This window comes from Pipistrellus hanaki, assembly GCF_964339955.1.
Source record: "Pipistrellus hanaki genome assembly, chromosome: 6".
NCBI classification, from domain to species: Eukaryota; Metazoa; Chordata; class Mammalia; order Chiroptera; family Vespertilionidae; genus Pipistrellus; species Pipistrellus hanaki.
In genome coordinates, this window is record NC_140508.1 from 74745019 (window position 1) to 74761375 (window position 16357).

At 48.0% G+C, this 16357-nt stretch overlaps 1 protein-coding gene across 4 annotated transcripts in view; it reads right to left on the minus strand.

Annotated features, from left to right (window-relative positions):
- The window catches only part of LOC311624379 (urea transporter 2), a 396459-nt gene that overhangs the window by 48969 nt on the left and 331133 nt on the right, over window positions 1-16357 (minus strand). Inside the window, exons 1-8 of one of the 4 annotated variants that reach the window (XM_084887505.1) lie at window positions 14476-15238; window positions 9022-9144; window positions 6774-6856; window positions 5270-5429; window positions 4034-4223; window positions 3593-3721; window positions 2509-2701; window positions 210-357 (exon numbers count right to left, since the gene is read on the minus strand). In XM_084887505.1, the coding sequence (XP_084743631.1) occupies window positions 210-357; window positions 2509-2701; window positions 3593-3721; window positions 4034-4223; window positions 5270-5417 (808 nt within the window). In that variant the 5' untranslated portion in view covers window positions 5418-5429; window positions 6774-6856; window positions 9022-9144; window positions 14476-15238. Of the gene's footprint in view, window positions 1-209; window positions 358-2508; window positions 2702-3592; window positions 3722-4033; window positions 4224-5269; window positions 5430-6773; window positions 6857-9021; window positions 9145-14475; window positions 15239-16357 lie in introns of those variants that run through there. The other 3 variants (XM_084887506.1, XM_084887504.1, XM_084887507.1) reach the window with 3 other exon arrangements.

Sequence of the window (16357 nt, forward strand, 5' to 3'; positions counted from 1 at the left end):
AAGACTAACATTTTGCTCTTGAGGGCAGCTTTTGCTCTCAGTACCATAGGGCACTGGCACCAAAATAGAAAAAAAAAAGATATAATAAAAGGAGGGAAAGTTTACAGAAATAAGCAGGTGGAAGCATTGAAGACACGTGTCCCCATTTTCTTTGGAGTTTGTCTCAGGATCCAACTTCTTTATGGCTCCTGAGAAGTGCTGACACTAACCTGCTAACATCCCCATGGTGGATCCAATGGCAGCGTGCAAGCAAATAAGAGGTGACGATATGAACAAGGCTATGAGGAAAATGCCTCCAGTCCAGGGATTATCGCAGCCGTACACTTGGCCAATTCCAACAGGGATGGCTCTCAAAAGCTGTGGGCACCACAGGCAAAGAGATAGCTTTAACCTTAGCTGGAAAAGATTTGGTGCCAAACCCTCCACATTAACATTTTGCAACAGGTTTCCGAGGTATTTTTATTCAAATAGGTTAACTCTAGGAAGAACACGAGCTTTATTGTTTTAATCTTGCATTCTCCGAACATTAGGGGTTAGGATGTAAATACTCCTGTTGGGAGTTTTAAATCCCTCCTCTGACATTGATCACCTGTTTCCCCAAAACTCAAGGCTCTAATGAGATGGTAAAAAAATACACATTTTCATCATGACCATAATCCATTCAATTGTCCAGGAAGTTAAGTTATTTCTAAGGAATAACCACCCGAAATTGAGGTCCCCCCACCCCGGAACTTTGGGGGTTTTAATGTATTTGTATAGAATTTCCTATTTTTTTTTCATTTCTCCAAAATTCCTACATAGTTTTTCCATTGAAAATGTGGCATAGAGCCCTAACAAGTTTGGTTCAGTGAATAGAGTGTCAGCCTGTGGACTAAAGGGTCCCAGGTTTGATTCCGGTCAAGGGCATGTGCCTTGGTTGCAAGCATATCCCCAGTGGGAGGTGTGCGGAGGCAGCTGATCAATGTTTCTCTCTCATCGATGTTTCTAACTCTCTATCCCTCTCCCTTCCTCTATGTAAAAAATCAATAAAATAGATTTTTAAAATGTGGCATGGAGAATGCAAAATATCTTAAATTAACCTTTTATAATATCATCTCCATATAGCATACCAATTAGAGTAATTTTGCCATCCAAAGACATCCGTGGGGTAAATACTATCAAAGAGAAGCCACAGGAGTGAATTGTGGCTCATGAAGGTGCACACATGCACCTGTGGCTCATGAAGGTGCACACACGCACATGCTCATGTACACACGCATGCATGCAGACACACACATCAACAAGGATGGGGCTGACATGAACATTTCTCTTCCCAAATAATGACACTTTTTGTGCACATGCTGTCTGCTATACCCTGCTGTTGCAGACTATGGAACACTAAGAGAAACTAGGCAACATTAGTTCTGAAAGTTCTTTCAACAAGGGCAAGTGGCTTTGTGGTTAGATGATGGATTGCCAGTAACGTAGTTCCTGAGTGAGCCCAGTCCGGGTGGCGGGTGGTGGTGGTGGTGGGAGCTGTTCAGTGTAACAAAAACTGGGGGGTTGTATGGTGGTGGTGGAGTGAGGGGAAACTCAGAGAAAATGTGTCCACTTAGATAAGGAGGCTTATATGCTCATTTCTCCAGGCTGATTTCGCTCTTGGTGTAGCCTCTTATTAATGATCTTGGCAGGCTTCCAGAGGCCAGAGTTATACACGGAATACTTGTCGAAGACGTGAAAAGCGATGCTCTGAGTGCATGTATTAATGGAGGAACACCTGTGCTTTCAAGTGTGAGTGCACCTCGGCCCCAGAGAGCACTTATGAGTGGAGGAGGCTGGGGCAGACCTGCCTGGGCCAGTAGATGGCGATGTGATGTGGACGGCTTCAATGATTCAATGAGACTGGATGAAAAAATGCACAACATGAGCAGGATGGAAACTGGGATACAGCCTCAAAGAGACTCTACAGACAGAAAGAAGAAAAGAGCCAAAACCATTTTGGCTCAGTGGATAGAGCGTCAGCCTGCAGACTGAAGGGTCCCAGGTTCGATTCCGGTCAAGGGCATGTACAGTGGTTGCGGGCACATCCCTGGTAAGGGGGTGTGCAGGAGGCAGCTGGTTGGTGTTTCTCTCTCATCGATGTTTCTAGCTCTCTATCCCTCTCCCTTCCTCTCTGTGGAAGATCAATAAAATATATTAAAAAAAAAAAAAAGAAGGAAAGAGCCTGGGTCCTGCAGACAGGAGGCCACACTTCTAGTTTTGCCTTTGCCCTTCACTAATTTGCAGTGTGACCTTAACCTTAGGCTGTGTCTCCACCTGGCCGCCTCTTCCTCTGTGGAACCAGCAGTGGCCTTCCTGGCTCTTAGTTAGAAAGAGAAAAGCACAGGATGGTGACTCATGACAAACTGTATGTAGAGTGCCTCGTGCTGTAGAATAGCATTTATGACAGGTGGATCTTTCTGATGTGCAAAACAAGTCAATATCACTTTAACATTGAGTTTGCTGTCTTCCACCTTCCACGATACCTACCAAAGGCACTTGGACCTCCGACCAGGTGATGTTGGGTACCGAGGAGGCAGGCTGCAGCAGGGTTGTGGGGAAGAAGAGGTTGTAGGGGCCTGTGGCCGCCAGGTACAGGGTCACCATGATGTTGAAGGGCAGTGTGAACACTGGGAGGTCCCACTTGCTGAAGATGGAGCCCAGGGCGCTGGAGAGGATGGGGCTGGTGGAAGAAGCACAGGAGATGCTGTTCAAGAAGCTCCTGGCCCTGACACTGGACCAAGCAGGAGTGGGTGCTCCCCGGGCCTTCCTGGGGAAAAGCACCAGCTCTGCATCTGACGGGCTCTGAGTGGCAATTTCCCAGCCTCTACCTCCCTGTGCCTGGCACAGCGGCAAGGTGATGCCCAGACTCAACTTGAGAAGGGGGCTTTCTGGGGGAAGTCTGGAGACAGGGAGTCACAGAACTTCCGTGAAAAGTCACACAGTTCTGTGTCCAGGCAGGAGGAGAGAGGGCAGGTTGGGGGAGTGATGGGGTAGGGAATAGGGAATGGCATTCTTTCCTTCAACAAATGCTTATTGAGCAGCTGAGAGCATGAGCCTCATGGGCAGAGTGCCTGTGGTTTTGAGAGGTGGAGGAGGAGCTGGGCCTGGTGCTCTCAGGGCCGGCCCTGGACATTGTGTAGGCCACTGGCCTTCTTCCTACACTGGGAGGTGGTCCCAGTTTGGTCAGGGGTCTCAAGGACAGGGGAAAGCCGGAGAGGCATGGGTGGCAGCAGGAGGAATGAGAAGATTTGCAGAAACTGATGGGACCCGTGTGGTGTGGCTCTTAACCTATGCTGCCTTTATTTAATTTCCCCAGGCTCTGGTAGGCAGGACCAGAAACCCTTTAGATCTTAAAAGAAGAAGAGGAAGGCATGGTAGGTAGGAGATGCCATCTGGAGGTCACCTAGCACAGCGCTGGCACCATATGGCATTAGTAATTATTACCAGTGGACGTTTCTGATGTGTGAGCTAAGGTGATGCCACCTTCAAAGCGAGCGTAGACACCGTCATGGCATTGGCGTAGAGATTGGCAGCCCTTGGTAAGCCCCATCAGCCTCGGAAGTGAACTTACCAAGCCATGGACATGATGATGACCGGGAGCAGGAGCCACCAGTAATAGTCGCCTCTGTCCGAGAACACTGCCATCAGCAGCCCCACCAGCACCCCGTTGTAGCCCTGCAGTCCAGCTGCGATGGCTGACCTGGGGGAGAAAGGGGGACTGGTGATTTGGGAGCTCCCCAAGGCCCATTGTAGGGGTGCTGCCTTCTCCAACTTCCTTCTCACTCAGAGTTTCCTCAACTGGGATTGACGGCACACACCTTCGAATAGATGCCCCTCCTCCCACTCCCCTAGACGGCGTGCAGCAGTTACAAAGTCATCAGGGGACAGCGGCTCCTGGTTACTAGTGTTCTTATTTTGAGGGATTTCCACAGTGAGGGGCCAAGAAGGTGGCAACGGTCCCTGCAGGATTGGCCCCTGGCCTCACGCTGACCCTGGGGCTCCAGGAACTCACTTGTCCTGGCTGAGGATGAGGGCGGTCAGGGTGGACATCACGGTGCCCAGGCAGCCTGAGATGGCCCACCAGGGGTTCTGCACAAAGAGCCCGAGGATGATGAGCATGCCGCTGAGGGGGTTGTTCACGAACATCACCTGGGACGTGCCCCGGAGCACCCAGTCCAGGAACTGGAAGACGGGGGATTTGTCTGGAATGGAAGAAGGCAGGGAGTCGGTCAATGCTCAGGAAGATGGTGACTTGGGAGCTCCCCAAGGCCCATGGCAAGCAGAGGGAGTGAGGGGCGCACCACACCCGAGGTGGGTTTGCAGGGAGCCTGCCCCCCTCCCCCCCCCCCCCCCCGCTGTCACCTGCCACAAAAGAGAGGAAACCAAGAAACCTAGAGCTCATTTGACTGCCCACACATATATAACACATTAATCAATAAAGAAATTTAAAAAAAGAAAATATTGCTAAAAAACAAATAAAAATATTTTTATTGATTTCAGAGAGGAAGGGAGAAGGAGAGAGAGATAGAAACATCAATAATAAGAAGACTCATTGATGGGCTGCCTCCCCCATATCCCACTCTGGGAATCAAGCCCACAATCTAGGCATGTGCCCTGACCGGGAATCGAACCACGACCTCCTGGTTCCTAGGTCAATGCTCAACCACTGAGTCATGCTGGCCCGGCAACAGTGGTGGCCTTTAGGTTGTTTTTCAAGTAGTGGGTACCTGAGCTTTCTGTGCCCTGTGGGAATGGCATGAGCTGGGAGCCAACAGTGAGGGGATGGGAAGGTGGCAACAATCCCTGCAAAGAGTGGCTGCTGACCTCACAATGACCCATCCTTTCAAGAAGATGGATCTGGAAAGAAAACTCCTGCTGCACAGGGGTCATCAAACCCATGGCCTGAGCCCTGGGGAGACTGCTATCGAGAACCTCTGGAAACAGTAGACACAGCTTTCCCAGGAGCCATCCACAGGCAGGCATGCCCTGGACTCCCTGGGCTAACATGCCTGGCTGCACGCATGGATGGGCTATGTGAGAGGTAATGCGTGCTCAGCAACAAAAGCCCGCACACCTACAGGTATTGCATTCACATCCCAAGAGACTGTGTCTGTTCTAACAGCGAAATGCCTGCCCTCGAAAGACAAACAGTTTAGTCTACAGAGAACCACAGCCAAGTGTTTCCTGGGGATGACTGGAGGGGACCTCTGAAAGGCAGGGTCAGGGGTCACTGTCACAGCAGCTTTACCTTTGAGCCCCTCTCCACACTCCTTCATCTCTCCGGTGACGTAACTGAGGGCGCTGCTGATCCTTTTCCCGCCGGCAGCCAGGTAACTCTGCAACCGGGAAGTCCTGGAGATGCTCGTGTCCACCTTGATCTCGGCGCTCTCCTCCATGGTGTCCAGGTCCTGCCCAGGGATGAGAGACAGGCAAAGGGCTCCCGCATCTGTGCTTCTCCCACCGAGAAGTGACATTGTGCTCGCTGGGGCCCAGGCTAAGCGTTTCATTTGGCATTCAGTGAGATTGCTGTCTAATCATCTCCGTGTTTCTGTAGCCTAGCATATCTTTTGTTCATGATGTCACCCCAGTTAATAGGAGCAACAACCTTGGAATCCAACAAGACAATATCTTTGTTCTCATTCTGTGCATGAGGGCTCAGGCATGGAGAGGTCTTCTTATTTGCAGATATCAAGGTCAAACAGCGGAATAGGGATTTAACCACAGATCTTTATATTCTTTAAAAAATAATTACTTCTACTATGCCACATGCTTTCCAGAAGAAATCTCTCTCCCCACTTACAGTGTTTCCCCGAAAATAAGACATCCTCCGAAAATAAGACCTACTTACAGGTTTCCTTCTGGGTGAAATATAAGGCATCCCCCGAAAATAAGGCCCCCCTAGGCTAAACCTGAGAGATTTGGTCCACTGATTCTGAAAGAAATGAAGTCACAAGAAATTCACCAGGAAGTTCAGGAATTGGATTGTTATGATGATGTTCCAGAAGATGATGACATGATTGTCATTGAATAAATGAGTAAATTCTTGATACTGTAGGATTCACAGTTTGTCTGGTTTGTGTCGACAACTACCGTACTACCGTACCATATTCAGGTAATAAATTTCCTTTATTTTCATTTAACAAAAAATGTGTACCGTATTCTTCTTCATGGAAAAATAAGACATCCCCCGAAAATAAGACCTAGCGCATCTTTGGGAGCAAAAATTAATATAAGACACTGTCTTATTTTCAGGGAAACAGGGTAGCATTAAAATGCAATGGCTTGTAAAATTAAGCATGCAGAGATTCTGTTTTTGAAAATGGGCTCTAGCTTGTTTCTGAAATGCTTAAATGCTGGGTTTAGAGGAAGATAGGGGTGGGTGTGGGTGGGGAGAGATCAACCAAAGAACTTGCATTCATAACCCATGGACAGACAATAGTGTGGTGAAGGCCTGGGGGAGGGGAGTGGGTGCTGGGTGGAGGGGGGGCAATGGAAAAAAAAGAAAGAAACATCCAAAATACATTCAACAATAAAGATAAATTAAAAAAATTCAAATAAAAGGAATATGAAACTTTATAAAGTAAACTGTGAAAAATGGACACTTTAATCCCAGGTAATTATGTTTCTAAAAATATGAATTTAAGAAAAGTTTGCCCAAGCAAGAGATGCCTTTCCCAGACCTCGGCTTCCTAACCTGTACAGGTCCTGTGACTGGGGGGCGCTGGCCCTCCTTCTCACCACTCATTACTTACCAGCAACTCGAGCGTGGGCTTCCGGTACTGATAGGGGAAAGGGTCTTTGGTTTGTCTGTCCTGGTGTTCACCTTTCCCAAACACTGCAGTTGGAAGGGAAAACATCATCCATTAGGACACCTCTACCCTGGCACTGAGCAGTGAGTTCTGTGGAGACCTCGCGTTGGAATACGTCTTTCCCATTCCATCAGAGGAAGCCCAGAACCGTGGCATCTTGCAGCTGGAAGCCCCATTCTTTTTATTTTACTGGCTATCAACCCATTTGGGGAAAAATGAATGTCCTCATGTAAACATTTCACAGGAATTAAGAGTCGAGGGATTCAACTGACCTTTAGTTAATTATCTCTGATTTAGCTCACCCCTTATATTTTTTAGGTGACTTGCCCATGATCCCCGAATCCAGGGTTCTTTCTCCTCTACCACATGGAAAACATGTAGGTGTGCAAAGAAAGGAACTCGGACGCTATTGCTCATACAGCATTAAGGCGCCTGAGCCATGCAAGGTCTGTGTGCATTTGCCTGTGACTCTTCCCCACTGGATGACCTTGGGCTGTTGGGTTCTCATTTTAACCAAAAATTCTGTGTATGTCTCAGAATTTTAGGTATTTTAGCAGCAACTGCTGGTTGAAATAAAAGTGATAGCCATGTCATTACATAAATTGACTTTGGCATGTCCTTATAATTCTAGAAAACTCTCGCAAAGTGGCTCTGAACATATTTTTCATTATTACTAGATCATTTACTTTTTAAGATGACCAGTGTGGGTAAGGTTTTATATATCATAAAAGAAGTTATGGCCCTTGGAAGTTTCAGTATTGGTGCTCTGGTTCCCTCTCGTGGTCAAGTGTGAAAATGTCAGGCTGAGCTCTGACCGCCTGGCATTTTCACACTGAATAGGCAGGTCCCAATCAGGATGCATTCATGAGTCCTCAGAGTGCTAATGCTAGAAAGAATGTACCAAGGGCGCTGTGTGCCCGCTCTTAAAGGAGCAGTGTCTGCAGATACCACTGAAGTTGCACTATGCAGCGGAAACAAGTTAATGTTTGGAAGCTTAGAAGGGGAGAGTGGAAAGCAAAGAGGATTCCTAAACTTTGAGGCCAGTGTGTGCGATATCCTGATGGACCCTCAGCTTCTGTCTGAAGCTCCCCTCTGCCTGCTGGCTCTTCAGAAATTGGGACCACGCTCCACCTCCCAGGCTCCTTTGCACTGCTCTTTGCTGGGCCCTCCCCAACCCCAGCCCAACACATCCTAGGAGGATGTTTGGAGGGAGCTTATTAACTTTTTTAAGTGAGCCATGCTCTCTTCCACACATGCCTACGGCCCCTGATAAACACAAACTCCTGAGCTAGAGGGCTCTTGGGGTATCTTGATGCCCTCTACTCCCTGTGCGGTGTTTTTCCGAAACACCCCAGGCCCATGTCTCTGGGTTGGCTACTTTAGGTGTAAAGGGATGAGGCTCACCTGGAGCAAAAAAGGCACTTCTGGGAAGTGTGTGAGGTTGTAAACAGGACAGTAATCTGGGAATGAGTTTTATCCCTTGGCAGCTGGGTACTCAGGGCAAGTCTGCTCTCCTCTCTGGGGTTTGAGGGCAGAATTAGATTGTTTTCCTACCTGGCTCTTCATGAGGCTGCTCCAACCTTGCAGCAGGTTGGGGAGACCCTCCACACCCCCCCCCGCCCCCCAACTCCTTCCTGTTTGCTGCAACATGTCATCAGCTTCTAAAGCCACATTTCTGGCTCCACCCCTGGCTCAGCTCTGGCTGCCGCCTGGACCCTGTCTTGGTCTTGGCCTGTGGGAGCTCCTCCTTCCCTGCCACTCTACCTGTTCCTTGGGCCCTAGCATCTCCACCCCTGCAGTGCTGAGACCAGATCATCCCTGCCTCCTGGGCTAGTGGTTGGGGATGTGGCGGCAACAGAATCTCATGGAGAGCTTTTAAAGGTCCTTCAGCCCACCCAGGTGGCTCCCAGTGAAATTATATTGGAGTTTTCCAGGATGGAATGCAGGTGACTCCAATGTCCAGCCAAGATTGAGACCTCCTGGCCTTGATCTACAGAGCCCACTGTCTGTTGAGTGTCCCACCCAGGGAGAGAGTGGGCACGGGACCCATGGCTGTGGTCAGAGGTCAGTTGTGATAGGCCAGGCCTGACCCTCACGGTTCTCTCCACCCTTCTGTGAGTAGGTCCTGACATCGTCCTCATTTTACAGATGGGTAAATCAGGGCCCAGGAGTGAGGGGAGGAAGTGCACACCTTTGCTCCTCCTCCGAATGGATGACCACTCGATGTGGAACACGCTCCTGGGCTTAGGGAGCACGGCCTCAGAGCCCTCATCGGCCTTGGGGCTCGTGATGACTGGCTGCTCCCCGCTGTTGCCTACCCAGGGGCAAAACAAGACAGGTCAGCATTTCACCTTGGCCAGCACCCAGTGAGAGCCAAGCAGACAGCGTGGGAAAATCACAGGCAGCAGCAGGAAAAGAAAGAGTGATGTGCGTGTGCTCGGAAGCTGCATGGTGGTTGCATCATGTCTGTGAAACATCCAGCTTCCCTACTTTCTCCCAAGAAAACTTCCACTCCTTTCCCCACAGGAACCAGTCCCCAGCCCCCTACCAGTGTCCCAAGACCATGAGCCAGTCTCTCAGTTCCCAACAAGGAATCCTCCATGACTCATTTAATGGGACCTTGGGCTCACTTAGGGGTGGGCCCTCGCTGACAGCCTTTTTCTACCCTTCAGCCAGCGCCCTGGCTGCCATCTGAGGTGGGGAGTCTATGTGGGGCACCCCTCAGTGCTGACTACACATCAGAATAATGTGAGTGCTTCAAAAATGCCTGGTCCTGCCAAACCGGTTTGACTCAGTGAATAGAGCATCGGCCTGCTGACTGAAGGGTCCCAGGTTCAATTCCAGTCAAGGGCATGTACCTTGGTTGCAGATATGTCCCCAGTAGGGGGTGTGCAAGAGGCAGCTGATCAATGTTTCTCTCTCATTGATGTTTCTAACTCTATATCCCTCTCTCTTCCTCTCTGTGAAAAATCAATAAAATATATTAAAAAAATAAAAAATAAATAAAAATGCCTGGTCCTGACCCCAGGCCCTTGCTCCTTGGTCTTCACATGCTAAGTGTCAGCTACCCAGACACACCCTGGGCAGAACAATATCTTGACCCTGCAGCATCACAGACTCAGAACTGCATGGAGCTTCAATATACTACCTCCTAGATCCTGAAAAATCAACTTGCCCATGTCACTGGTTCACCATGGCACAGCCACAAACTGCACCCAGGTCTCCTGACATCCACTGTTCCATAGGGGCTGCAGGAGGCCAGGCTCAGCTTTCATGCTTAGGCTCTGTGGGGCCCATATTAATATGAGTTCCCAGAACTGATGTCCTAGTCATAAAAGACAAAAACCAATGGCATCTCTCTTTGCTTTAAAAACAATTCTGTCCTTGTTTGGGATGAGTTGGAAGATGGCCCCAAGTATGGTCTGACACGGTGCTGGTTCTGGGTCTCAGGGGATGATACTGGACTGCCAGGGAGGGCAGCGGCCCCGCAAGTTGGACTAGCCAAGAGCTGAGAATGGAAGGTGGGAACAGATGCCACGAAGGAGGTGGGAGATAAATTAACAAATTTCCTGGAGCTGTGAAAAAACTTAAGGCCAAGGTGATAGCAACTTATTAGTACTGTTCCTTTTGGGACCATACAGCTGGGCCCAGGGACTGTGGCCACACCATGTCTCACCTGGTTGACTAGAGGGCCAGGGGTTGCTCTTCGGGGCCAGCTATGAGGGTGCCGTGGCATATGGTTTGGGAATCTCTGTCCTTGATGACCTTAGCAGCTGAGTGGCTCCTCGGCATGCCACCTGGTGTTAGAATTACTGCCCTCTCTACTCTAACAAGCCTTTTAGGTGTCCCAGGGCATGTAGCTTCACACTGGGCTGTTCAGGACCATTTCAAGGGCATGGTCCCTGCCCTCGAGGATTTCTGCCACTCATGTTTGAATAGGCAAGAGTCCAATGGTGCTTTCTGCCTATTGACTCTAAGAAGGAAAGAACAGCGATGAGCCACAATAATCTGTTTGTAAGCACTTTTTCTGGAGTCCTGCCCAGTAGGACTCACACCCCTGCCGACTTCTATGGTACAGAAAGTGTCAGCCATTCAAGTAGCAGGGGTAAAAGAGACTGAGGGGTAAAAGGAACTGTCAAATACAATGTGGAAGCTCAATGCAATGTCTTTGAGAGGACCAAACAATCTCAAAGCATCTATGACATCTTTCAGAGGAAGAAGAAATGAGTAGTTGATCCTACTGCAGGTCAATCTTTTACTCAAACAGGTCCATGCCCATCCACTGTCCACAAACTGTCTTTCTCAGGTGGATCGATGCTGTCCTTATATTACCTACAATGTTCCACATATGGAGCATCTGGAACCTACCATAAGGACCCATTTGTTATTCCTTCCCAGCTCCCTGGGTCTGCTATTCCTCCAGCCTACTGTTTGTGAACACACTCATACATCAAAAGGCGATTTCCCTACTATGCCGACATGACTCTTTTAGAAGTGACACATTATATATGATTTGATTTTTTTCTACATCCAATTCTACATGGTTATACTTTGGCCACAAGTTGGGCATGTTTCCCTATGTGGAAATTGAGCATTTCAGGGTGTGTGTGTGTGTGTGTGTGTGTGTGTGTGAGAGAGAGAGAGAGAGAGAGAGAGAGAGAGAGAGAGAGAGAGAGAGAGAGAGAGAGAGAGAGAGAGAGAGAGAGAGAAAGAAAGAAAGAGAGAGAGATGGATGCCTGTGGGTGGTAAATGGGATGATATCTTTTTTCTGTGAAGTTGTGTTTTCTGTGAATTTTCAAAGGTCATTCTATAAGCTAGCAGAGGCCTTGTTTGATAGAACTGGAAAGGTTTTGAGATGATCCATTCCAGCCCTCCCATTTTACAGATGGGGAAACTGAAGCCTAGAGAAGCTGAGTGACTTGCTGGAGTCCACACAGCTATTGTCTCACCTTCCAGTCCAAGGCTTATTTCCCTAGGCTTTCCTTCCTCTGAGGGATTTCTTTTTGGTCTGTCAGTTCAACCCTGGTTTTGGGGGATTCAAGAAAACCCCACAAGACTTCCTGCGCCTTCCTGCCAAATCTGAACTGGGAAGGGGGTTATGAGGGACATGGACAGAGTACAGGCAGAGGTCAGGAACACTTGGAGGTAAGTTATTTGGAAGTCCCAACATTTTAATTGGCCATTTTTTAAGGAGGTGAGGTATGAGTCAATGTAATCCTGAGATAAGCAAGACCTTATCCGCAGAGTAAATGCTTTAAGCTCTTTCTCTTCTTCCCCACACAGCTCACTAGATGCTCACTGGACTTGCCTAGCCTTTGTTTGCTTTTGCTTTGTTTTTGGCTCATGTCATGGAGAAGACATTAATAAGCATAAATGAATTGGTACCACCTTTGACCTCACGATACCTTATGACGATTTCATAAATGAGGTTAAAGAGTGCAACAGTCAGAGCAGGCTATCTGTGATTGGAGTAACACCTGATCTTCCTCCACAATGAGTGTGAACTCTCTCCCTCCTGTTCCCAACCCAGCCCACCCTCAGAACTGTCAGTCTCCCTGACTTTGATCTCTCTCATTTCAATCCATTCTATGCTTCAACTACTGGACCATGTCATTGTCATTCCCTTACTCAATAGTCGACATAGCTCCCTACTGCCAAGAGTATGACACTCACACACCTCTGCCTAGCATTCCAGATACTTCACAACATGACTAACTACATCATCCAGCTCTTCCATTTCCTTCCCCTCACACACCCTGACTTGGTCCTCTGGCCTTATCGTGGGCCCAGTATGTTTCCTTCCTCTTTTTGCCTAATTTATATCGACCCTTCAAGGACTGGTTTATGCTCTACTTCCTCCATGATGCCATTCTTGACTTACTTGGCCATGTGGATCATTCCATTCTTTGGCTTAACACTGCATTTGCAGAAGACTCTAGACTACATCCTTTGAAGCTAGGACCACAGTGAAGATTTATATTGATAGTTACCATGCACACAAAAAGTTAATAAATCCTTTCCAATCCAATTAACTACTTGGAATTATCAATCCTGGAGCAAGTGACCTGTGAGTCTGGGCACTGATAGAAGGAAACAGAGACCCACAGAGAAGTGGCCCCCTGAAGCCACATGTCAGTTAGCGGTGGAGCTAGGTTTTGACCTGGCGCTGATGCTTTACTCCTGCACTGCAGGTGTTTTCCAGATGGCTGAAGCCTTCCCAAATTATATAAACAGACTTACAACATTTTTAATTTTAAAAATATGAATTATTTCATATCCCAGAAGAAGAAACAAATAAAAAACACCACCCAAAACAAAACATTTGTGATACCCAATAAAAGCCCAGGGAAAGTTCTGGGCCATTTTACCCTGGCTTCTTCTTTTGGGGCAACATTTCCACCATCCCTCTCCTCACATCCTCTTCTCTACCACCTCTGCTCCCCATTATCTATGGCAAACACAGCTATTTGATCATAAGCACTTTCTTTATCTGTTTCAGTACAGCCTCAGAATTCTTCTCAACATAGACAATCAACCAATTAGTCAGCATTAGCACTTGATAGTAAACCTATTTCCCCCCCTCTAACCTTAAGAAAGATATGGATGCTGCACAAGTTTGAGAGGAGGGGTATGTCAAGAGTTGACAGCAGGCAGAGGCCTGGCTACGGGCACTTCCAAGCCTCACAGGTAGTCTTCACTCAGCAAGTTCACCAAGGCTTATATCCTTTGGTGCCAGTTTTGGAGGAGATCACATACCTGACAGGTATGAGATCACATATGTCCATTCTCTGATTTGAGAGCTTTAATTTCCTGGAATGTCTTTTCTTAAGGCACTGCTATCTGTCTACCAGAAAGATTGACTCTCTGTAGCTACTCAGAGTATATCTACAGTAACCTAAGATGGCTATGTAAGAGAGAGCCACTAAGAAAACAGGTTGTTAAACTGGGACATTAAGATATTTGTGGATACAGAGGTGGTCTCATTCTATAGGCATGCCTGTGGAAAGCATCAGGACCTGAGGAGAGAGGCTTAGATGCCTGGACCAGGTGCCATTGCCCTGGAAGCAGCAGGTAACAAGCTCTTAGGAGGGAGGTTTTCAAATCTACCCTATCAACACCCCATAGCTCACTCAACATGGTGATTCTCCAAGGACCATCCTGTCAGAGCCACGAGTTACAGAGTAGTGGAAAGGATGACAAATGATCCGAGGCTCACCCAGTGGGCAGGTGTGGTGGTAAGAGGACTCAAGGGCTAATGGATTCACTTAGTTCCACCACCAGGTGAGCAAGAAGAGCTCAGGGTTGTGAGTTAGGACAGCTGGACCTGTGTCCAGGCTCCTTTATGATCTGGACAGTTTCCTGGAGAAGCTGTGGTTTCCTCATCTATAAAATGAGGGGTTTGAATTATTATTATTATTATTATTATTATTATTATTATTATTTTAAAAGAGCTCTTCCACTTTGAAGCTTCCAGAATCTAAATTCAGTTTAGCATTCTTAGTAAAGATTCCTGTCTCAAAACTGGCGCCCCCCCCCCCCCCCAGATGCCAGAGCCCAACTGAAGAAAGGAACAGAAAAGGAATAGAAAAGTCCTGCTGCCTAGGGAGTCTCCCTGGTCCATTTCTCTCCCCCCATGACCTCTTACCTGGGCTCCTTTTGATGTCCTGCACAGGCTGGAGGAATCTAGACCATTGAGGTTAGGAAAGAAGCTTCTTTCTGATTGGGCGGTGTCTCTGGTCCTCAACTCCAGGTGTTGGACTTCTCCCTAAACCCAAACCCCTTTAATCCCTGGAGCCCTCCAGCCCATTCTCTTGATGACTTTCTGTAAATTCTCTTTGCATTTCCTAACCCTATGCCTGGCACATGCCTTCCAGTTGAGGAAGGGTACCATGGAGGACAAGGGAGAGAAAAGACAAATGCTCTCTCTGGCCTTCCTAACAAAGGATTATTTCCTAAACTCCCCAGGGAATCCCAGCTCCTGCTACCATGGTTCCCTGACCTGGTTTGATCAGGCAGGTTTCCTTTAAAGGGGCAGTGCCGGGGACTCGCTAGCAGTAGCTTTCATGTCCTCCTTCAGGCGTTATCATCAGCTACTCCTCTCATTAGAATTCTCGATCCAGTATTTGCCTTTAAAGCAATCATCTAAGAGTTGTCTCCTCAGGGGGCCAATTTGCTTTCTAACCTCAATAAACTCTCTCAGTTCCCCATACAGGCAGGCCACAGGCTGGGGAACAGTGTGCCACCAGCATCTTGATGGAAATTTCTGTTCAGCCCAACACTAGATGCTAACTTTCTGGTTCTGTGGAAAATTTCAGACCTTTCCTCCTTCTGACTTCTACTGACTGGTGTCCTGGGGAGTCACCATGGGACCCTCTCAGAATAAGAAGGGAATGACCTAACCCCACCTCCAGAAAGGATGCCGAGCTCTATATATTAGGGAAGCCAGCCCTCCCAAGTCCCATGAGGCTGTGGGATTTAGAAGGCTGGGGTTTGGGGAGGGGGCCCAATCAAAACATGTTTTGTTTGGCTTTGTGGTATGATAGGTCAAGCATTACCCTCCCTTCCCTTGGGCTTGTGTATCTTTCTCCTCTCCCCCTTCCCCGACTCTGTGACAGTGTGTGAGGTGGCCTACCCAAGCTCAGAAACAGAACCTGGCACTGCAGAAATTAGCTACACCTGAGTAGATAAAAACCCCACTGACGTCAAATCCCCTTAACCACTGTGCCAGGTGTTATGGAACTGCCAAAGAGGGGTCTTGATTTGATCACGGAGGGACCTTCAAAAAAAGCAAAGCAAACAAAGATGGGGGTGAGGTGGGGGAGAGGAACCTGGCAGGCCCCAAATTCCAGGAACAGGTGGGAGCTGACTGCAGACCTGTTTTCTGCACAGAGGTCCCTCCCTTGGTATTGCAAGTTCAGGGCCCATGGCTGTTTGCTGACCAGACTTTTTCCTATTCTCCAGATTTCTGGTCCCTTGGTTCAGCCTTGTATGCCCATCCCTTATCCTTTTGCACTGGCATCTCCTGAAATTCTTGTGGTTCCCTCACTCCAGCCCCCTAGGCATCTGCACCAGAAGCAACAGGGGATGCTACCCATGCACAACATGTAACCAGTTTGAAAATACAGGAAATGTATATTTCTGAAGAACTTCCATGCAGGGAGTTCACATGCCACTCTATGAGCCAAATGGAACTGTAGTGAATATCAGTCAAACACAATAGAAACAGGGTGCGGGCAACCAAATGCCCTCCTAGAAAGCAGAAGACCAAGATGGAATCTTGTTTCTGACAGGTCCTATCAAAGACTGGTGTACAATGGCCCAGAACTTTCCTTGGACTTTTATTGGTGTCACAAATGTAATGATACACAGGTGGGCTTTTGGGTTTTGTTTTGGCAACTTTTGTTCCTTCTTCTGGGATATAAAATAATTCATAATTAAGAAAAATTAACCAACAACTCCCCAAGATATCTGCCTATACCTACAGATTATTCCCTTGAGGCTCAGTTAATCACAATTCCCTTCAGAAT